The sequence below is a fragment of the Amia ocellicauda genome, chromosome 14 (assembly GCF_036373705.1).
Source record: "Amia ocellicauda isolate fAmiCal2 chromosome 14, fAmiCal2.hap1, whole genome shotgun sequence".
Classification (NCBI taxonomy): domain Eukaryota; kingdom Metazoa; phylum Chordata; class Actinopteri; order Amiiformes; family Amiidae; genus Amia; species Amia ocellicauda.
The window spans coordinates 2,170,135-2,194,812 of NC_089863.1; the positions used below are offsets into that span (position 1 = coordinate 2,170,135).

Below are 24,678 nucleotides of genomic sequence, written 5' to 3' on the forward strand. Positions count from 1 at the left end.
GTTCCCCAAGGCTCCGTCCTGGGCCCGCTCCTGTTCTCTCTCTACACTCACTCCCTGGGCCCCCTCATCGCTTCCCATGGTTTCTCCTACCACTTCTATGCTGATGATGCCCAGATCTTCCTGTCTTTTCCCTTTCTAACCCTCTCATCCCCTCACACATTTCCTCCTGCTTGTCTGCCATTTCCGCTACCTCAAGCTCAACCTCTCCAAATCGGATCTCCTCTTTTTTCCCCACTCTTCCTCACCTTCTGCTGACCTCCCCATCTCGATCCCCTTGGAATCCACCACACTCTCTCTCTCTTCTTCCGCTAAAAATCCGGATCCGGATCCGTCCATTTCTCACCGACTACTCAACTCAGCTATTCGTCCAGTCCCTGGTCCTCTCCCGCCTGGACTACTGCAACTCCCTAATAATAATAATATATTTACTCTTCACCACAGGTACAGCAAAAGCTGAACTCTTTAATCACCGCGCATTTTCTCAGAGTATTTGTTGTGTTTAACCACATGGTTGGACTCATAATGCCTCATTATTCAGTATTCAATCTCAATCAAATAAGACAGAAAGGGACAAGGTTTTATTTACTGAATCGAACTTTGATACTTGTTACTTTGTTAATTCAGTAATAGCTCTATTGGGGTTTTATTTATATAAATTGTAAGTGAATATCCAAAATGTCAGTGACTTATTGTGTGTGATAAATTGTCCCTGGAGATAAACTGTTTTAGACCCCTTCTACACACTCACACAGATACTAGACACACTGCAAAAAATGCAAGTCTTATCAAGTATATTTATCTTGTTTCCAGGCTAAAAAATCTAACCATCCTTAAAATAAGATACATTTCCTTAACAAGCAAGATAATAACACTTGTTTCTAAGAAAATATGCTTGAAATATGCTTGAAATAAGTGAAATAATCTGCCAATGGTACAAGACAAAATACAATATACAACATATTCAAGGCATATTATCTTGCTTGTTAAGGAAATGTATCTTATTTTAAGGATGGTTGGATTTTTTAGCCTGGAACCAAGATAAATATACTTGATAAGACTTTTTTGCAGTGCAGTCCTATACACACACACACACTCACAGGCCTGAACAGGGCCTAATCAGCTGATCACTGCAATACTGCAGGACAGGACACACCCAGACTGGCTTGCCTGAGAGTCACTGGGGGCTAAACTGTAGAGAAGATCGGCCTGGAAAAAGAGCTCCCTCTCAACCACACAACCATCCACCAGCTGCTGACCAGCCACATGCTGCCACCACCACCCTCCTGCCCCTGAGGGGCCTCCCACTCCCACAGCACACTAGGGACACACTGTCCCTGCAGGGTCTTGCTGGGCACTGAGCACAGCGGCTCCACACACTCTGCACTCACTGCTCAGTGAGGATCCCAGGTCAGAGATGTCCATGGTCTGAAGCTCAACAAATACACAGATGTGTCTGGCTGGCCTGTGCACAGCACAGGACACAAGTTGGGCAGCTCTTCCCATAGATATCATGTTATTGTGTTCCACTTGCACGAAGTGGCCATGACATTTCTCATCTCCGGAGCGTTCTCTGTATTTCTCAGAAGTATTGAGTATTTTGGGACTCTCAAAGTGCTTTACAGACATAAATGTGATAAAGGTCGCTGCCCATTACGAAAGTACACTCCGTAAGAGCACAGCAGTTTGTTTCCACGTGATCAGAGACACTCATTGTGATGATGTTACACGTATTATACAGTGATATAATTATGTGATGTACTACTTATTTGTTCTAGCTAAGGGTGTCTGATACAAAATGTAGAGACATTATTATTATTATTATTACTACAAGACAATGTATGTTAGTGATTGACAAACCATGTAAGAAACCTAGGGTAATGTTTTAAAACTTTAATAATAACAACAACAACAATAATAGCAATAACAAAACAGTAATGCCGACCGAAGACTGAGAGTAAAATTTCGGTGAAGCCCGTCCAACACTGAATCTTCCAAGCCCTTCCAACAAATCTCTTGTGTGAGTGCGCTGGTGCTAGTTGAGACCACATGACTAAGAGAATCTCTTCCCACACTGGGCACAGCAATACGGTCACTCTCCTGTATGAATGCGCTGGTGTGCATTGGGGTGTGTTACCCGAGAGAACCTCTTCCAACACTGGCACAGCAGTATGCTTTCTCTCCTGTGTGAATGAGCTGGTGTCTGTTGAGGCTAACTTCCTGAGAGAACCTCTTCCCACACTGGGCACAACAGTACGGTCTCTCTCCTGTATGAATGCGCTGGTGTCTGTTGAGGTTAGCTGCCTGAGAGAAACCCTTACCACACTGGGGACAGCAATATGGTCTCTCTCCTGTGTGAATACGATGGTGTTTGTTGAGAGTAGCTGCCTGAGAGAATCTCTTCCCACACTGGGCACAGCAATACGGTCTCTCTCCTGTATGAATGTGCTGGTGTTTCTTGAGGCTATTTGCCTGAGAGAAACACTTCCCACACTGGGTACAGCTGAACGGTCTTTCTCCTGTGTGAATGCGCTGGTGTTCGTTCAGGTGTGATGCATGAGAGAAACCTTTCCCACATTGGGAACAGATGAATGGTCTCTCTCCTGTGTGAGTGCGCTGGTGTTTCTTGAGGCCAGATGGATGAGAGAAACCCTTCCCACACTGGGAACAGATGAACAGTCTCTCTCCTGTGTGAATGCACTGGTGTTTCTTGAGGTCAGACGGATGAGAGAAACTCTTCCCACACTGACCGCAGATGAATGGTCTCTCTTCTGTATGAATGCGCTGGTGTTTCTTGAGGCCAGATGCATGAGAGAAACTCTTCCCACACTGGGCACAGCTGAACGGTCTTTCTCCTGTGTGAATGCGTTGGTGTGTGTTTAGGTGTGCTTCCTGAGAGAACCTCTTCCCACACTGGGCACAGCTGTATGGTCTTTCTCCTGTGTGAATGCGCTGGTGTTTCTTGAGGGTAGATGCATGAGAGAACCTCTTCCCACACTGGGCACAGCTGAACGGTCTCTCTCCTGTGTGAATGCGCTGGTGTTCGTTGAGGCTAGATGCATGAGAGAAACTCTTCCCACACTGGGCACAGTAGAATGCTTTCTCTCTGCCAGTGCGGTGCTGCCTAATAAACTCTGATGCCCCTGTGAAGCTCTTCCTACACTGGGGCTGGCAATGGAGACGCTGTGCTGATGGGCTCTCCCCACTCACTGCACTGTCACTCCCCCAGCTGAGCCCCATCCTCAAGGCAGCAGACTGAACAGGCCCCAGGTCACACTGTCCAGCTACAGGGAGCTCAGGCCCCAGGTCACACTGTCCAGCTACAGGGAGCTCAGGCCCCAGGTCACACTGTCCAGCTATAGGAAGCTCAGGCCCCAGGTCACACTGTCCAGCTATAGGAAGCTCAGGCCCCAGGTCACACTGTCCAGCTACAGGGAGTTCAGGCCCCAGGTCACACTGTACAACTACAGGGAGCTCAGGCCACAGGTCCCAGGCGCTGTCTGTAATATTCTCAATTTTGAGATGAGTGAGGGCGTCTCTGAAGGGAGTCTGTGTCCTCGGCTCCACTGTGTAAACACACTCCAGTGTGTCGTCCTCTGTTTTGATGTGATCAGACAGCAGACTGGGTCCACACTGTGCTCTGGGAGAGCCCGGCTCAGCACCAGCTGCACTGGGTCCACACTCAGATCCCAGAGATTGGGTCCTGCAGAGATCCGCAGTGTGGGTGCAGTCCAGCTCAGGGTCACTCTTTATGACCTTTGACATGACCTTTGACCCTGCAGTGTCAGATCCCAGTGCCCCGAGTCCCTGTGTCGACCCCTCAGTGTGTGGCTCTGCCATGTGGCCAGACTCCTGTCCCCTGAGCTCCTCCTCACTCTGTCTGCTCCTGGGCTGCTCACTCAGTCCCTGGTTGTCTTCAGTAGCTGTGGGCTCTGTGTCCTGCCTCAGACTGGAGCCCCACTCCTGCTCCCAGTGCTGCTGCTCAGTGGGAGCCCTTTCCCCAGAGTCAGGGAGAGCGCTGGCCTCTACAGGTCCTGGGGGAGAGACGACACAGGAGAGCAGCACTGAGAACAGCAGCTCTGAAAACTCACACAGTTCATGCGATTCCTACACCAGTCATTATATCAGAACATCATTCAGAAGTGCTAATAAAGTGTACAGTCAGCATATAAACTGGGAGCATGTATGAAGTCAGACAGTGAGAGCACAACCTGGTACTGGTACATGGAGACACATTATGGAGAAGACTAAAGCTACAGTGATGGGCAGATTCTGATGTTGGTGTTTTTATGTATCTCAATTTCATCCTGCAATGTTTTTGAATAATTGGCCTCTACACAGAAAGTTTTGTCACATGACTGACACTGTGGCTGACACTTTTGAGCAACTGTTGTAATTGTAACATAATTTTTACAATTTTAGTGTTTAACCACGTTGCAGTGAACTGGAACAAATTTAATTCTTGAGAATGTTCTTAAAGATTTTGTTATGTATTGACCTGACATTAAGAAGGCCAAATCTTACCTGTCCAGGGCTCCCTACATTACTCTGTTGGCGTTATTAAACTGACTCCTACGCTCGGTGGCAATATTGATGATTCCTTTTTGTTCTTGCAGCATCTTAATGTATTGTGGTCTGTAGTTTCGTACTAACTACTCAGGATGATACAGAGATCTACCCAAGTCATGTCACCCTGTCTCTTTCTCAGGTTCATCCCTATCCACTGGCAATTGATGCCCAGAGCCATCGCACGTTCTTGCGGTTTTCCAATTTGGTTTTCAAGGAGCTCTTACTTACAGCACATTCCCTGAAACCTGTGGATTCTTTACACGTTTGGCCCAAAGCATCTCATACGAGAACAGCAGCTCTGAAAACTCACACAGTTAATGCGATTCCTACACCAGTCATTATATCAGAACATCATTCAGAAGTGCTAATAAAGTGTCCAGTCAGCATATAAACTGGGAGCATGTATGAAGTCAGACAGTGAGAGCACAGCTTGGCGCTCGTACATGGAGACATATTATAGAGAAGACTAAAGCTACAGTGATGGGCAGATTCTGATGTTGGTGTTTTTATGTAATTCAATTTTCTCCCACAATGTTTTTGAATAATTCGCCTCTACACAGAAAGTTTTGTCACATGAATGGCACTGTGGCTGACACTTTTGAGCAACTCTTGTTGATTTTCATGATTTTCACTATTTGGATTTCTATAGGTTGTGGGAATTTCTGGCCAATGTCTGCAGCAGTCTTTTCAGATTCCACTGTGGTCTGTGTCAGCGCTGTGCTATTGGTCCTATTCAAGCTCCTCAGCACTCCTGATGATTGAGGATGACAGGGTCTGTGCCATTTCTGTGTGATGCCCACTTGTGTGCATAAATCTTTGATCATATGACCTGTGTAACGTGTCCCTCTGTCTCTTATTTGACCTGAGGGAAATCTCATTTTGAAAACATCTGTTCACACAATACTCGAGCCCTGGCAGCAGCCGAGCTTCTTTTTGACTGTAAATGATGCTACACATTTTCTGAACATATTCCACTACCAGAAGAGGTACCCGAAGAGGCAGCACTAAGATCCAAAATAACTAAAATAAATTAATTACCAGCATTATCATTTCTGAGAAGATCATTGCTCACTTTAAGCAGAGCAGTTTCAGAGTTGTGCATTGCACAGAAGCCGGACTGGAACTTTTCAGAGAGGGTATTACCACACATAAAAGCCAACAGTTGTTTCCAGTACATTCAAGAGAAAGGGAAACTTGGAGATTGTCTAAAATTGTTCAAATCAGTGGTATCCAGATTGGATTTCTCCAGGAGAGGCTGAACTATTGCTTGTTTAAAGGAAGATGGGACTGAGCCTGTAGCCAGAGACATTAATGATGGACAAAATATCTGCACAAACAGATCCCATTACCTCTTTCAATAATCTTGTAGGGATAACATCCAGAGGACAGGTGGAAGATTTCAAATGGGCCACTAGATCAATAGACACTCAGCTGCAATGGGCTCAAAGCAGCTAAACTTTACAGAGCTTGGGTGAGTAATATTAACAATTGTAATGGAGGAGAAATATGATCTAATATTAATAATGTATATGAAAAAATAAAATAAAAAAAAACACACAGAGCTCTGGGGAGGAGTCCAAACTATGACTAGATGGATCAACAATATGATTAATAGTATTAAAAAGGACGAGAAACCAGATCGGAAAGCTCTCGAGTCTCTAACTGCCTTATTAAAGTTGAACATCAGATCTTTTAAAATTGTATAGTGAACAAGTAATTTTTATTTCTTCCATTTCCATTCAGCTTTCGTAGAGTTTAAGATGTGTAAATTATTATTTATCCAGGCTTTCAGGATTAACTTTCGTATTTAATTGGAGCCACTGTATCAAAGACTGATAAATATAGACTTAAAATTATTGATTAGCTTTGCAGTTCAGAGGCACTGAATGCATAGTTGACAATACTAGAGAATTTCTCTGCAGTTAAGTCATTAATAATGCGAGAGCTAACAGAGGGACTTCTTATAACCACTGGGACAGGAAACTGAACATCTAAAGTAATACACAGGTAAATGAGCAGGAGGTACTAAAGGAACTAGCAGAATTAAAAACACACAAATCACCTGGGCCAGATGGGATATTTCCAACAGTACTTAAAGAAATGAGGGAAATTATTTATAGGCCGCTAAGTCAAATATTCCAAATGACACTTATGCCCCGTTTCCATTGGCGGACGCGTCTTAAACGGGTGTTTCCACTGGCTAAGCATCTGGATGCGTCCGGACGCGTCCAGAGTTTTGTGCCGGTTAACTTGCTGGTGCTGGACGTGTGCGTAAGCGTCCGTCCCCACTGAGGACATGATTCGCTATCAGAATTGGAGGTGTGTGTTTGACTTGAGACACAGGGAGGAGATCAGATACATTGTATCGGAAGATATAATCTCAAGTGCCGTGTGCGATCACGAAGAAATTACAAGTTTATGTGCAGCATGCAGTGAAATCCACATACAGAAACAATGACGGCTTACAGTTAATATCCGAGTGCATTAAACACCGTGATTTCACAGGATTGGTGCAGTGCCGTGACTAGTTAAAATAAACTGAAGGATAATAATGTATTAATATTGTGTGAGCAGCTGGCCGGGGTTCAGGCTGTGTGTGTGAATGTGTGCAGGACAATCCAGAGACAGTCAGTGTGAAGGAACACGATTCAGTTAACGTGTCCATTTACAAGATAAAATTAATGAATAAATTAATACAGCAGATCTGGGTTTCCCTCTAAAACTTTAAGGACTGGTTTAATAAATGCATTTTTTTGAACATGCAACTGCAGCTGTAGATCATGTGAAAGCATATGATATGATATACTTAGATCTTCAGAAAACTTTTGATAAGGTTCCAAACCAAAGACTGATCCTCAAATTGGAAGCTGTAGGCATTCAGGGTAATGTAAGTAGATGGATTATGAACTGGTTGATGTACAGGAAACAGAGGGTGTCGATTAGAGGAGTCGCTTCTAACTGGAGTGAGGTTGTTAGTGGAGTTCCACAGGGATCAGTACTAGGGCCTTTGCTTTTTTTTATCTATATTAATGATCTGGACTCTGGGATAGTTAGCAAACTTTTCAAATTTGCAGATGATACTAAAATAGGTGGCTCAGCAGATACAATCTCGGCAGCACAGGCTATTCAGAGGGACTTAGTTAATATTAAGGTTAATAGGTTCTATAACATTTAAAAAGTTGGCTGCTAGTGCATCAGACAAGTTATCAAAATTATTATTATTAATTATTATTATTATTATTATTATTATTATTATTGTCGTCATTTAGCTGACACTCTTATCCAGGGTGATTCACATTTGTACCCATTTATACAGCTGGGTATTTTACTGGAGCAATCTAAGTGAAGTACCTTGCTCAAGGGTACAACAGCACTGCCCCACCTTCCAGCTATGAGTCCAGAGCCCTAACGAATACTCCACAAAGCTGCAACTGCTGCAACATTCATGTTAAAATCCTTACAAGTTAAGTAATTGAATTTGTAGCACAAACAAATTCATGGCCAGATTACCACACCGCAAGTGGGGCAACTGACAAGGTGCCTCTGACCACCAGGGCCCCCCGACCACACTGTTATAATTAAGTTGTGCCGCACCAAAATAAATTCTTATGAGAAACTCAAGTGTTCAATGTTGAGGAGTTCACTGGAATATCAACACGGTTGCTGTTAAAAAGCAATAGAAATTGATTAACTGAGCCGGTACTTCAAGCAAAAACAAAAAAGAACAAATAGTGAAGAAAGGCTGATCTTCTCTAAGTGTACCGCGTACACCGTTTTTTTATGCATTTATTTTTTAAAGGGGGTCTTTAGCTGTTCGTCTGAGGCACCTGGTGCTGATGCCAGCTCTAGTGTGTCTACTAATGTTGTCCATGTGCTCATTTTCACAAATGGCAAGAATAAAAAATGAACTTGGCACAGGTATGTGTCAGAAGCGCCTCAGTGTGCTTTAGTTGATTGCTATTGAGTCTGAACTGGTCCGAGAGCTGGACTTTGATGACATACTAGTGACTGAATTCTCAATGAAGGTAAGATGCACATGTATTTATGTTGACATTAGGGGTAGGCGATATGACGATATAAAAACCACGAATGATAAAAATGTATCCATGATATTATTTGATATTTGTCGATTTATTTTTCTGTATTGATTTTAAAATGACACAGCGCAGTATGGCTGCATGCAGTATTGTATGCAGTTGCCTATTGGTAAACGCCTGCCGGCCAATTTTAAACCAATCCACTAGTCTGATTCGTGCACTTACTAAGAGGCAGACAAATAAACCAATTATAGCAAGGAGTGGGTTGTTCGTGGATTTTGTGTACTCCTGCTTTTCATTTAGCAGCATAGCTGCATGGCTGACAACACTGAGGAGATGGTTCCAAAAAAAAAAAAAAAAAAATCTACCTCGGTAATATGGAAATACTTTGGATTTTCGCAAAGCAATATGGCGCAAACCACTGTAATTTGCAAAGTTTGCAAAGAAAAAGTAAGAGCTTCAGATGGCAACACTACAAATCTTTTTCACCATTTGAAACAAAAACAACAGAAAGAGCACAGCAACGTTCAGACGTTAAGAAGAGCTCCTGTGAGTGCCTCAGCAACCGCCACGCAGCTAACAAAGGCGTTTGACAAAGGTACTCCATATAACAGAACGAGTAAGTGCTGGCTAGACATAAGAGGTGGAGTAACATTTTACTTGGCCAAGGACATGGTTTCCCTTAAAACTGTGGGAAAATGAGGGGTTTAAAAGAATCTTTAGAATAGTTGATACGTGGTACAAGTTGCCTGTCGCAAATATTTTTCTAATGTTGCAATTCCACGTCTGTACTCTAAATGCCGCAACAAGAATGAAAGAAAAATTTAAGATGTTCAGTTTTTTGTCACGATAAGCGATTTATGGTCTGGTGAAGGCCTTGGAGCTTAACAGCTGGACTTGTCTTCAGTGCTTTGGACACAGACTTCACCTAGACATTGGTGAGTGAAAGCACTTGAATATAGATTAAAACATTGCCACTAGCCTTCAGATAAGGCCAGTTAGTTCAAAATAATAATACCGTTAAATTAATATAATACATCTACAACAAACAATAGCAATATAATTTCTATTGTATTATATAAAATATTGTTTATATATAATTTATATGAAAATATAGTATTATTGACTAACCAGACTTTAATTAGGCTTCAATTTAATAATATGAACAACTATGAATGTGTGATTTAAGTTAAATTAAATTTGATTATTTTTCTTTTATATTAGAAAAAAGTGCCAAAGAGCACCGTGTTGAACGGACAACATCTGTCTGCAAGGAAGTGGACAGCACATTCTCCTTCAGCTGGAAGAAAAACAGGGACTTGACTAAAGCACAAACAGAGCTGAAACTACCTCAACAGAAGCTCGTCACAGAGTCACCAACACGATGGGGTTCCAGACTCAACGTGATTGAGAGACTGTTGGACCAGGAAAAGGCTGTTTCTCGGCACTTGAGGATAGACAAGATGACGAAGCATTTGGCGCGATCATGGCAATATGTTCGAGTGTATAAAAAAGGCCCCGAGTCCACTAAAGGACTTCACAGAAGCACTCTCAGGAGAGGACTATGTAAGTGTGTCTTACCTAAAGCCTGTGCTTCACCTTTTGAAGTTCAACATATTGAGCCAGGAAGATGACAGTGATGACGAGAACGAGAAGGAACAAGAACTTACAAACACCACTGGATCCCACCACTGATGCCCTGCTGGATATGGCCTCACTTGTAGCTCCGAGTTGGAGACCCTGCTGACTGTACAAGCACAGTATCCATCAGCATTGGCTCATCCTAGTTCATCTCTCTCCACATAACTCCTGATCATGAGACAGAACAAACACCATGAAAAAAAGCTAAGAAAAGACTAGTCAGCTTTTTGAAAGCCTCAAGTGCTGTAACTGTAGCTGCCAAAACTGCTTCCCCATCTTTAAAAGATGCAATAGACTGGGAATTGAAGGGCTATCTGTCCATACCAAATGCAGACCCACTAGCACTTTCCAAAAAGTGCATTCCAGCAAAAAGTGGTCCCTCAGAATAAGTCTTCAGCACTGGTGGCAATGCTGTCACATGCCGAAGGGCAACTGTAAAGCCAGATGAAGTAGATCACCTGGTTTTCCTGGCAAAATTTACTTTCTTCTTTTAGAAGAGGAGGAGATATGTTGCTGAAAAGTCACTCAGGAAGGAGATATATTGCAGATTTGCTTGATCATTTTCAATTGTTGCACTTCAAAACAGAATACAAGAATTTGTTTACATTGTTGAATATTTAACTGTTATAAGTTTTCTTATTTTAGAATAGGTGACATTGTCACTCAGGAAGACAGAGAAATATTGTTCATTTGCTTGATTGTTTTGGATTTGAAATACTGCATTTTTTTTTTACTTTTACTTAAAAGAATATAAGAGTTGGTTTATATTGTTGAATGTTTATACTTTTAATTGCACATTTAATTAAAAACAGCGTGAATGATCTGTTATTCTTGTTCTTTATTTGTTTCCTGGCTTTTAGGGTTATATTGTTCAAAATAGGGAAATTAGTTTTGTTGAACTGTGTTGACATGAAATGTTTGAAATATCACCCACCCCTAGTTGACATGCTGTAATGCTCGCTGCTGATATGTACTGTATGATTTAATTACATTTGTTCGTGAGACTGGGTTGAGAATGCCACAATATAGATATTAGGGTTGTCAGGTGATTCAAATTTTGCTCACAAATGATACTGTAAACTACTCACACTGCCCTTGTAAGAAAAGCATCACTTGCAAATGAAACAAAACCTTTCCTTTGTCTTCAATGTTTCCTTCTGAAATCAGGTTTGAATCCGAAGGTTTTCCCTCTAGTGGCTTCCCAGCAAACACACAACATTGTACAACATTGCCATAATGTAAATTACGGTGCTACATCAGCGTGGCCATGCCGGGCCAGGGCATTTCCACTAGGGCTCAGCTGCACCTCCGCCTGTGCCTGGACTAGTTTTAGGCGGCACAGTTCCGTACTTCGCACCTGCTGAGTCCCAAACTGGTCCGGGTCAGTAACATGACGTCCCTGACTTAGCTCCACTGCATTTGGAAATTGTAACGACAGTGATGGCGGCCGCTCTTGATGCGAGAGATGCTGTTGAAACTTTTGCAAAGAAGGAATATGCGTGTTTACCTTGGGGAAACGATTCATCTGGAGCTGTTATTAATGCACGGTGGAAAAGTGACACACAGGGTTAATTGCTTGGTGCAGAAAGACATTTGAGTGTTTGAAAAGATCGCGAAAATCCTGCTGGAGAAAGGACTGCATCGGACTGAATACAATGTGCAATGTAAATTAACTGTCCCAATGTCTTGTACATTTTTTTAGCTTCCCCCTGCTTACACTTAAATCTTAAAACTATTAAAATGTTTAAAACAGAGGCAAATTTTTATGTGATCATTCGCATGAAGAATCGTATATTTTAATTATATTTGTAATCCCTCATGATCGCTATAACTATATGTTAGTGGTAATCTACGTATAGACGCTTTACCAACTGCAGAAATCCAAACCTTACAACTTCACACAACTTAGCGATTAATACAACTGATCCATTCATTACGGTGTCAAAGGCGTTTTTGAAGGAATCCCATTCACAATAAAAGCTGATGTATTTGAGTGATAATTTTATTTTGCACATTGATAAAGCTGCAGGTACAGAGAAAACTTACTAACAATGAATATGTGGGAAAACTGTTCCAGTAAGTTATGGATCCCAGAGTGTTGTAGGCGTATTTATATACACATGTATGAGTTTTGCTTAAGAAACTGGCTGTGACTGTCATACTGTGTATTTCATAATATATAGATATGTAGTGGATTTAGACAGATTTAAACCCAGTGCACTGTATTTAATAATGCAACGCAGTTCATTCTCCCACAGATAAATAATAAGGGAGAATATCTGGATACTTAAATTAAGCTATATTGTCAAACTGTATTGTATAAACTACATTACATTTTAAGTGATGTGATTTGTTTTAAATATTGTTTCAATGTGTCCCAGTTTGTACTTTTGAATATCTGGTATAACTTATAATATAAGACTGTGTTAGATATCGTAAAAAAAGTTTCAGCCCGAAGTTTTTCTGCACTTTAATGTTAGCGGCATTTCAGCCTCCAGTTTAAAAAACTAAATCCCAGAGTGACGAGTGTCCCAGACTGCAGTTTGACCTTTCGTGTCTCACAGTCACTTCCTAGGGCATCTAGACCTCCTGACAATGAGAGGAAACGCTGCCGGGCGCAGTGTAGGTGCAGTTACAGCCCGGCCACGCTGAGGTACACCTGAACATGACTAGTGGAAACGGGGTAAAAGTGTCCGTTTACAGCTGTTTATTTTTGCGACAAATTCTTACACCTTTTCTTGAAATCAGGAGCCAACTTTCAGTTCAAAATCGTGACAGTCCTACAGCCATTTCTGTTGGAATTTCATGCATAAATTAAAATAGGCACAACCCATGGACCGCCTACGAAATGCACAATCCCAAGACAAAGGCTGCATCCAAAACCACATACTATGCACTAAAGTTACACTGAAGTATCTACTATTTCTCAGACATGAAATGACCACTTCAGACACGCCCCCTTTTCCCCACATGGCCCTATGGGATTGAAAAGTGTCCAGTGCTCCCATACTTAATTTTCCCAACGGAAGCAGTACATCATCTGGGTACTTTTCACATACTATTATATTGATACTATGTATTTGGGCGTACTACTAATGGTGGCGTACCGTTTTGGCATACTATTTAGTACGCTCCACACATTGTGGATGAAGGCAAAAAAAAAAAACACGCACTGAACCAGTGAAGCATGGACCAATTCCACTGGCGTCTCCCGAGCCACATGCAACTTGCATCACATGTGAAGAGGCCCCAAATACCTCACCCGTACATGAGGTTACCAAAGAGCACATAATGAGACCAGCTTCTACCAGTCTGTATCAGATGCATCCCTCTGCAGACACACAATACAAATTTAGTACAGAACGTACGTTCTAGTAAAATCACAAGAAGATGGGGAAGTGGGCACACAACCCCCCTTTGCCTATCTAGACATGCGTTAGATACGTGTGGAATATAAATAACGAAATGGCTACATATGTCTCCATATTTGGGCATAAAATAGAAAATATTGTGTTTAAGCTTAATCAGGAAGATAGTGAGGATATCATAAGAAAACATAAGTTGTCTCCCCCTTATTGGTTCAAACTCACCCTGTCCAGGATATCACAGTATGTATATAACATCATGTAAGCTCTATGATTTTAGGGAAGTAAGGACAGAGACCTGCGTGTCTGTGTGTATTACTTTTCTCCAAGGAGCTTGAATAAAGACTCTGTTTGATTCAATCTACTCTACAGTCTGATTTTTCTGAGAGCAATTAAAAGGGGATTCTTCAACATGCATCTCTCTCCAAGAGGCATAACAGAACATACTGGGTCACATTCTGGTGCCCTATACACAGTTCTGTGCAGAATCAATACAAGCTGATTTTTGTGTTTTATCCATGCTGAATTGCTTTATAGCATTGTAGTATTTTAACACCACAATTAAATGTAATACTAATGCTTTGCATTGTTTAAAGCAGCGCAACGGTAGTGACTGAATTAAATGCAATAAACACATTGCATTGCAGCGTGTCAGTGTTTACATCAGGGGTCTCAAACTAAATCCATGGAGGGCTGTGTGTATGATGCTGGTTTTCATTCCAACCAAGTCCTCAATGACTTAATTTGTCTAATTAATTATTCAATTTGATATATTTAAAGAATATATTGCAAGGTATTTTACAGTTGATGGTCTAAAAGTGCATTTGATTCAAGGTACAGTATCTTATAAAATATCCCGGGGCCTGGATAGGTGTTTAAATGTATGTAGATAATTAAACAATTAGATCAATTAAGTCATTGAGGACTCGGTTGGAACGAAAACCAGCATCATACACACGGCCCTCCATGGATTGAGTTTGAGACCACTGATCTCCGATGGCTCCACATAAAGAGACACAAAATTAAATGCAATGTGGGCAGAGACTGGGTGTGATTAACATATGGGGGCTGGGATGTGGACGTGGTTCACACTCATACGAAACCATCAAAATGAGGTTTTCCGGGCATTGTACTTTATTGCAGTTTAATGGAAATAATAAAATAAGTTGTTTTAATAAAGTTTTGGAGCTATTTTGAAAACTTGTGCGCTCACTTGTTTTTCTTATCGCTGCCTGCATCGAACGCAAAGCTGAACCATTTTGAAATGCAACGTGAGGCGCCGGGTGATTTACAACTAACTATTGAAAATAAAAATAAAAATTATATTATATATATACAGTGAGGGAAAAAAGTATTTGATCCCCTGCTGATTTTGTACGTTTGCCCACTGACAAAGAAATGATCAGTCTATAATTTTAATGGTAGGTGTATTTTAACACTGAGAGACAGAATAACAACAAACAAATCCAGAAAAACGCATTTCAAAAAAGTTATATATTGATTTGCATGTTAATGAGGGAAATAAGTATTTGACGTTTCTTGTAGTTGGCCACCAGGTTTGCACACATCTCAGGAGGGATTTTGTCCCACTCCTCTTTGCAGATCCTCTCCAAGTCATTAAGGTTTCGAGGCTGACGTTTGGCAGCTCGAACCTTCAGCTCCCTCCACATATTTTGTATGGGATTAAGGTCTGGAGACTGGCTAGGCCACTCCAGGACCTTAATGTGCTTCTTCTTGAGCCACTCCTTTGTTGCCTTGGCTGTGTGTTTTGGGTCATTGTCATGCTGGAATATCCATCCACGACCCATTTTCAATGCCCTGGCTGAGGGAAGGAGGTTCCCACCCAAGATTTGACGGTACATGGCCCCGTCCATTGTCCCTTTGATGCAGTGCAGTTGTCCTGTCCCCTTAGCAGAAAAACACCCCCAAAGCATAATGTTTCCACCTCCATGTTTGACGGTGGGGATGGTGTTCTTGGGGTCATTCCTCCTCCTCCAAACACGGCAAGTTGAGTTGATGCCAAAGAGCTTGATTTTGGTCTCATCTGACCACAACACATTCACCCAGTTCTCCTCTGAATCATTCAGATGTTCATTGGCAAACTTCAGACGGGCCTGTACATGTGCTTTCTTGAGCAGGGGGACCTTGCGGGCGCTGCAGGATTTTAGTCCTTCATGGCGTAGTGTGTTACCAATTGTGTTCTTGGTGACTATGGTCCCAGCTCTCTTGAGATCATTAACAAGATCCTCCCGTGTAGGTGTGGGCCGATTCCTCACGTTCTCATGATCATTGAAACTCCACGAGGTGAGATCTTGCATGGAGCCCCAGACCGAGGGAGACTGACAGTTATTTTGTGTTTCTTCCATTTGCGAATAATCGCACCAACTGTTGTCACCTTCTCACCAAGCTGCTTGGCGATGGTCTTGTAGCCCATTCCAGCCTTGTGTAGGTCTACAATCTTGTCCCTGACATCCTTGGACAGCTCTTTGGTCTTGGCCATGGTGGAGAATTTGGAATCTGACTGATTGATTGCTTCTGTGGACAGGTGTCTTTTATACAGGTAACGAGCTGAGATTAGGAGCACTCCCTTTAAGAGAGTGCTCCTAATCTCAGCTCGTTACCTGTATAAAAGACACCTGGGAGCCAGAAATCTTACTAATTGATAGGGGATCAAATACTTATTTCCCTCATTAACATGCAAATCAATGTATAACTTTTTTGAAATGCATTTTTCTCGATTTTTTTGTTGTTATTCTGTCTCTCACTGTTAAAATACACCTACCATTAAAATTATAGACCGATCATTTCTTTGTCAGTGGGCAAACGTACAAAATCAGCAGGGGATCAAATACTTTTTTCCCTCACTGTAAACAGAGCTCTGGAAAAAATTAAGAGACCACTCAAAAGTTCAGAAATCAATGTCAAGTGGTCTCTTAATTTGTTCCAGAGCTGTGTATAGCAGCACTCATTCCATGTTTAAAGAAAATAGTTTGTATTGAGAGAGAGATTTGATTGAACACCTTTATTTTACAAAATCACTAACAATACACTAAAAAAGTGTCAGACTGAGTGATTGAGGTTACAACCGACTCCTCATTAGACTAATTACTCAAATTAATTTAAGTCAGGTTGTGTGTTTTTCAGTGGACCCAGCGGTCACAGATCAACTGAACCGACGAACCAGTAGAGACTCGGTTCTTGGTCCATGGTCGTAACCAGAGGTATTGTGGGAACTTTTAAGATGGTGGCTGCAAATGTCTATGTGAAATGTGTGTCTTGACAAGCTCCAGCAAAGTTAAAATTAGCTAAACCTAGTGAAAAATGAACATGACACATTGCATGGTCGTGTACATCTATATCTATACTGTCCCTGCTCCTGATTCAGAGCCTCGTCTCTAGTCTGATAGCACGTTAATAGACTGTGGGGGTTTCATTGGGCTGCGATAATCAATTAACTCAACTGCAGGGTGATCCACGCCTTTATCCCTGCCCCTAGTCTCCGCCCCGCCATTGTGTTTAATGTAGGCTGCGTCCCAAATCGCACACTTGCTTCCCTTGCGGGGCGGAAGTCCTCCGGTGGCATCATAAGTGCTGTCCCAGTCCCTCAGAGAGTGAGTGAAGGAGCCTAATCGTGCTGTTTGTCCTTCACGGCTCCCTTCGGATGCGGAAGTGTTTTAGCGCTGAAGTCCCAGAACTCCTTGCAGTAAAGGCGGAGACACGTCAACTGGGATAATATGGCAGCGGCGGGTGCATATAAATGTAATTTAATGCTAGCCAGATAGTTGTAGATATTGTTAAATTATGTATCAAGGAAACTATAATACATAGATAGATAATAAAATTATTATATTATCATGATTTATATAATTATATAATCATGGCCTGAGCGAGCGACGAGCGATCGTGTGAGACAGCGGACGTGCGGACGTGACTGGGAGTCTCTGCGCCTCTGAAGTGCAGCAAGAGCAACAACAACAGCGAGCTACACAGCGCCTGCACTGCAGATCTGCCTCCGAGTAGAGAAGCAAAAACAACAGTGGCACACAAAAGGGGAGTACTGCTAATATGTCTTTTTCTAACGCCATTTACTGTTTGTCGTGCAGCATGTTTACCATGGTTAGATCCGCCGACCAAAATGATAATTTTACTTGCACAAAATGCGTAGTTAATAAGGAGTTGGCGGAACGAGTACGCGTGTTGGAGGAGCACGTAGATACTCTTAGAAAAATAAAAGAGGCAGAGAATTGGCTTGACTCGGTCTGTAGAAACACGGATCCGTCCTCTGTAGTCAGCGATAGGCCACACTGGCGGCTGCGCAGTCACAGCAGGATCGCTGGGTCTCGGTAAAGAGAGGCTCTAGAAGCACGAAATCAAGAGCTAGAGCTCCGGCGCACCGGTCTCCCATCCGGACCACGAACAGGTTTGAACCCCTCGGCGGCGTGTCTGCTGAGAAGGTGCTCATTATTGGAGACTCCATAGTTAGAAATATAAAGATTGTGTCACCAGCAGTAGAAGTAAAATGCCTACCGGGAGCCATAGTCTCTGACTTCGAAGCTAAATTGGACGAATTGCCAGGCGGCGAAGTTTCTACTCTGGTTATTCACGCTGGCACTAACAATATTAGACATAGACAATCAGTGATTTTAAAAATAAATTTTACATCGCTATGCAAAACAGCAAAAAAACGATGTCAGAATATAATTGTCTCTGGCCCGCTACCAACATTACACAGAGGGGATGAGGCCTTCAGCAGGCTGTCCTCTCTAAATAGCTGGTTGACAAGTTGGTGTGCATCATTGTTTTTGGGAAAGGCCTGGCTTATACAGAAGAGATGGGCTCCATCCGAGCTGGAGAGGAGCGCTAATGTTATCTGATAATATAGCTAGTTGTTTAAAAACGTGACTCCTCAGAGCTCCGGTCAGGCTGCAGGCTCGCAGTCCTACACAGCAGTCTGCCTGTAACTCCCAGCACAGCCTGACCCCGATCCTAGATCCCTGCCTGGGGGCATCCAATAAACTACATAGTCCTGAGATGAAATCTTATACAAACAAAATCAATAGTTATCCTATTAAAACAGTAATTTGTCATAGGCTTGGATGTATTCCTTCCTCTCGGGGCCCTCGTTTCAACAATCTAATAAAAGTTAAAACTACAAGACAGAAATTCCCTGCTCACATTACTTCTCTCATGTATAAGCTTGCCGTCTTAAACATCCACTCACTACCTAGCAAAGCAGCCTTAATAAATGACACCATAACTGACGCACACATAGATGTGCTCAACTTGACTGAGACCTGGTTCAGACCAGACAACACTATAACATTAGTAGAAGCCTCCCCTAATGACTTCTCTTACTGCCAGAAGGCCCGTGCAACGGGCGGCGGGGGGGGGGGGGCTGGCCACCATCTACCGCACAGACCTGCGCCTGTCTACTAAACCATTAGACAGCTTCACATCTTTTGAAAGGCCCCTATTCCTTTTTTATGACCGAATTTAGCAATCTCTTATCTGACTTAGCCATACATTATGATAAACTCATTATTTTGGGGGATTTTAACATACATATTGACATTAAAGACGACCCCCTCACTGTTAGTTTCTTGTCCCTATTGGAGTCTGTAGGCTTCACTCAGCATGTGTCAGGACCCACACATCGTCACAATCACACACTAGAACTAGTTATTACCCGTGGGGTACAGATTCACAACCTAATAATATCACCCCAAAACCAGACGATTTCCGACCACTGCCTTATTACATTTGAGCTGCCTGGAGTAGAATCGGACACACAGGAGAGGAACATAGAAACTCGCTGCCTAAATCCCACTACTATTCATAAATTCACTACCCTGTTGCCAAATGCTAGCTTTATCAAAACAGGATCTGCAGATGAATTATTACATAATTTCAACAATACACTAAGCACTGCTTTAGATACAGTAGCCCCATTAAGGACATGACAAATTAAACCAACAAAACACTCGCCCTAGTTTGACGAACACACTCGCTCACTTAAAACAGAATGCCGTAGATGTGAGCGTAAATGGAGAGAAACAAAACTAGAGGTCTTCACATGGCATGGAATGACAGTATAATAAGATACAAGCAGCCCTGTCCTCTGCTAGGTCTGCCTACTACTCCAATTTAATAGAGACGCATAAGAATAACCCGCGTTTTCTTTAAATACAATAGCGACACTTACTAACCAGCAGGTGAAGCCTTCAGACGTTATCCCCACAATTTCACCTGTAATGACTTCATGGATCATTTCAACAGCAAAGTTAACAGCATTAGAAAACAGATAGAACAGGAAACATACACAGATACTATAGCCGACACATGCTATCCTTCACAGCCCCTGCCTACCTTGGACTTGTTTAACATACTAAATCACCAGGAATTGGTCTCCTTAATTACTAAAATGAAAACAACAACCTGCGCACTAGACCCTATACCCACTAAACTGCTAAAACAATCTCTTCCATTTATTATTGACTTAATACACAATATTATGAATGTCTCTTTATCCTCAGGATCTGTTCCTGATTCATTTAAAATAGCTGTAATTAAACCACTTCTTAAGAAACCCAGTGCCGACCCTAACCGTCTTAAACACTATCGACCTTTCAAACCTTCCCTTCCTTTCTAAGGTCCTAGAGAAAGTAGTTGCAAACCAACTGCCAGCTTTTTTAACCGATAATCATCTTTATGAAGAATTTCAATCAGGCTTCCGTTCCGGCCATAGTACAGAAACGGCCCCGTTAAAAGTATTGAATGACGTGTTTCAGTCCTCCAATGTAGGGCACGCCAGTGTTATTATTCTATTAGACTTAAGTGCAGCTTTTGACACAATCGACCACAAAATCTTGATACACCGCTTAGAAAACCGTATTGGCCTGTCTCGCAATGTGCTGTCATGGTTTAAATTATATCTGTCAAACAGACTCCAATATGTACAGATTAACGAGAACCACTCAAATTTAACTGAGGTTAAGTACGGAGTCCCACAGGGCTCAGTCCTCGGACCTATACTTTTTTCAATATACATGCTCCCTTTAGGTGATATCATTCAACGACATATTACCTTTCACAGTTACGCAGACGACACACAATTATATGTGTCAGTAAATCCTAACAATACCATAGACCTAGAAACACTAATCTGCTGTCTGTCTGAGATTAAAACATGGATGACAAAAAAAATTCTTATGCTTAATTCTGACAAAACAGAAGTCATAATTTTAGGAGACAAAAATCGAACTGTTCATCACGCACTAACAAAACTGAGTAATGATAACTTTAATTTCTCCCCTAAGGAGATGGCACGAAACCTGGGTGTCATCTGTGATCATAATCTATCTATTGAATCACACATTTAGAATGTGTTGATCTTCCTTCCTCCAGCTTAGAAACATTGCTAGACTGAGACAATTCCTCTCGTTACAGGACACTGAGAAATTGATACACGCATTTGGTACATCTAGATTGGATTACTGCAATGCCATTCTGTCAGGCAGCACAAACAGAGCTATTTCTGCACTTCAGTCCAAAATGCTGCTGCAAGAATCCTAACAAAATAAAAAAAACATAAACACATCACTCCAGTATTGGCTTCTCTTCACTGGCTGCCTGTGCACTACAGGATAGACTTTAAAGTGCTCTTATTAACATTTAAAGCAGTAAAGGGACTGGCACCTCCCTACCTAAAAGATCTCCTTATGGAATACACTCCAGGTCGGCCATTGAGATCACAGGAAGCCGGAAACCGCAGGTAGTAGAGCATTCAGTTACAGGGCCCCGAAGCTGTGGGACGATCTTCCAGCCAATGTAAGAGATGCCCCCTCTGTCTTAGCCTTTAAATCACGGCTGAAGACTCAACTGTTTAGTCTCTGTGTTTCTAGCCCATAGTGATGCCGGTGTGCCATGGACATGCAATTGCACAACTGTCTTTGGAAATGTCCTGCACTGCATGACCAGTATCTGAGCACAACTGCCCTCGTCTTCCAGCAACAGCCTCCTCTGAGGGTCCAACGAGGCACCTCGTCCCCCACCATGGAAGTCTAACTTGGCACAACCCACCCCAGAGGCACCTCACCACGGAGGGTCAACGGGGCATCCACACCCAAGGTTTGACGAGCCATCGCAACCCAAAGCCTGTTGATGGTCCAAACCCTCCACCCCCGATGGCCAGCGAGAGGCCTCCTCCAGAGGGAAGAGCACAGCCAGCAGCACCGATAAAGAACTTTCTGATCTCCTTGCTGCTGTAATAACTATACTGCCTGGAGGGGAGGCAACCATTAGGCCTAGGCCCTAAGCCATGGACCCCCAGAGATTCATTTTCTCCTACATGCCATCCATTGGAGTTTTTTGTTTTTCTCTCCTTCGTGCCTAAATGGTCTATTTACTTAAATGTTCACTCACTTTATTCTAGATCATGTAAAATGTTTACAGGTCTATATTTGATTTTATTGTATTTATGTTTTTTTTATTTTACTATACGTTTGTTGTATGTTTACCAGTCTGTAAAGCGCTCTGTGGCTACCCTGCGAAGGGCGCTATACAAATAAAAATTGATTGATTGATTATTTAAATATGATTAGAAAGTTCAGCCAGAAAACGTTTCAGCACATATCAATTAATTAATTACTGAAGCAGTAGCCTATAAAACTTGCAAATACATTGTTCGTTAATATCACCTCCTGATTATTATTTTAATTTAATACAGACACAGATGACTTGAAAAGACTGCGTGGGTACTTTTTCGGTCAAAGGTAAGGCGCTGATGCTGGCGCTGCAGTGAGTCCCATTGAGCGCCTTTATCTTCACCTGCACCCTCACTCTAGTGCGCTCTGTGACGTCAGCACTACTGACGCAATGCAATGCAATGTGTGTTTTGCATTTAATCCAGTCACTGCCATGGCGCTGCTTTAAACAATGCAAAGTATTAGGATTACATTTCATTGTGGCGTTAAAATACCATGATGCTATGAAGCAGTTCAGCAGGGATGAAACACAGAAATCAGCTTGTATTGATCAGCAACGTGTGTATTGCTGTTCATTATGGCACGACAAATTCGCAACACCCTGTAAAGCAAAACGCCGATCATTTGTCGATCTCAACACATGCATTGTTTTTAATGTTGCACTAGAAACCAACCATAGAGCCGAACCCGTCCTGCAGTAATGACTGGGTCGGGTTTATAGCGCCCTGCAGCACTTCAGCTAGTCCGGCGAAAGGATGGTCTTGTCGGGTGCACGTAAGTGTGTAAGCAGCTCGTATGTTCAGATCCTGTTACACACAAATACACTCACACGTGTGTCGTCTTCATCACATGTGCATCCAGCCGCAGTGCGAGCCTGTCGAGATCAGATTCAGCATCTTCTCTGCTCTCTAAACCTGGCGATTGTGTGCGTTTACACTGATGCGCACACACACACACACACAGTATATAGATATAAAGCCACACACACACACTATATAGATATAAAGCCACACACACACACAGTACATAGATATAAAGCCACACACACACACACAGTACATAGATATAAAGCCACACACACACACAGTATATAGATATAAATCCACACACACACACAGTATATAGATATAAAGCCACACACACACACAGTATATAGATATAAATCCACACACACACACACACACTATATAGATATAAAGCCACACACACGCTGTATATAGATATAAATCCACACACACACACACTATATAGATATAAAGCCACACACACGCTGTGCTACACACACTGCTGTCCCTCCGCAATCCTGCCGGTCCATAAGGTTCCTACCTAGAGCTCTATTACACAACAACAGTCATTAGTTGTGATCATTGCAGGCTGTTTGTGTGTCGCTTCAGTATTTACTATTGTTATGATAGGAAGTGTGTGTACATGGTGCGACAAGCAGACTGTACTCACTGTGCGCAGAGTCTGCGGAAAGTCTGCGCATGCGTTGGCTAAATGCTCATATTCTGCGCAGACTCGTGTGGCGCAGTTCCCGCAGCGCTGCCGACAGAGAGGTGCATGCTGGGAAGAGTAGTTTTCTGACACGTGGCCGGAGTTGTGGGTAGAAAGGAGTGAGATTGAAGAGTTGAAAACAGACGACAGGTGCCGTGGGTCACCGTGGGGTTTAATCAAAGGCTGTTTTGAATCCTTGTAGGACATTAAGAATTGGACTTAAATCAAGAGAGAGACTGGGACCGGGTTTTATTTATGTAGCTACTGAATTTAATACGAACTGTAGCTGTGAATTGTGATTTATTAGCTCTATTGGGGTTTTATGTATGTAATTTGTAAGTGAATGTACTGTAGTAGTTATTTTATTATTATTATTATTATTATTATTATTATTATTATTATTATTATTATTATTATTATAGCGCTATTTGTTTTTTAGCACAGCTTACCCAGATAGCACATGATGTTGTCCGACTATCACTGCAACGTGTTTTACTAAATGGACCTATACAACCTTTAAATATCATACGAACAATAATAACACTTTTTTTTTATTATTATTATTTTTTGGTTCCTGGGTAGTAAGTGTTATTTCCTAATTGCTTATGCCTCAAAAGTATAGAGAATGGCTATTATTCCTCACAAATATTGCTTTTGTGACCAGGACAGTGATATTTTGAAATTGACCTATTTTCCAGAACATTCCAGATATATTCAGTGCTGAGTAAACTTGGAGTTACTTCTAGAACTTTCTAGAACTTTCCAGTAATATAAATAGTAGTATAAATACAGGGGGCTTAAGCCCACCAGTTCAGTTTAGTTCCAACTGCCTAAGTGGAAATCTGCATTTTTCTGAGATGGCATCAAGAGGCTGCAAGCATCCGGCAGACACATTTTGCCAATTTATCAAGACAATGTGTGAGGTCTACAAGGCATATTTCGGCCTGCCTGTCGGGGATCAAGACAAACACTGTGCACCTCATTTCACCTGCAAGCACTGCAAAAAAACTCTGGAAGGTAAGATGGACAATTGTATGTTATAAAATTTGTTAAAAAAAATAAATTGTTAAAGTTTTTATTTTTAAAATGTTT

General features: G+C 42.1%; 2 protein-coding genes across 2 annotated transcripts in view; both read right to left on the bottom strand.

Moving 5' to 3' along the window:
- LOC136768288 (zinc finger protein 391) overlaps window positions 1-23,541 on the bottom strand; it is a 30,587-nt gene extending 7,046 nt beyond the window's left edge. Inside the window, exon 1 of the mRNA XM_066722414.1 lies at window positions 22,922-23,541. The gene's annotated coding sequence lies outside the window, so the exon portion shown is untranslated. The remainder of the gene's footprint in view (window positions 1-22,921) is intronic.
- Window positions 1,876-23,767, bottom strand: LOC136768282 (zinc finger protein 345-like). Its single transcript, XM_066722396.1, is given in 3 exon segments — window positions 1,876-2,157; window positions 2,160-4,031; window positions 23,548-23,767. Coding segments are annotated over 3 exon segments (2,010 nt in total). The 5' UTR covers window positions 23,579-23,767; the 3' UTR covers window positions 1,876-2,050.
- Window positions 23,768-24,678: the final 911 nt, after the last annotated feature.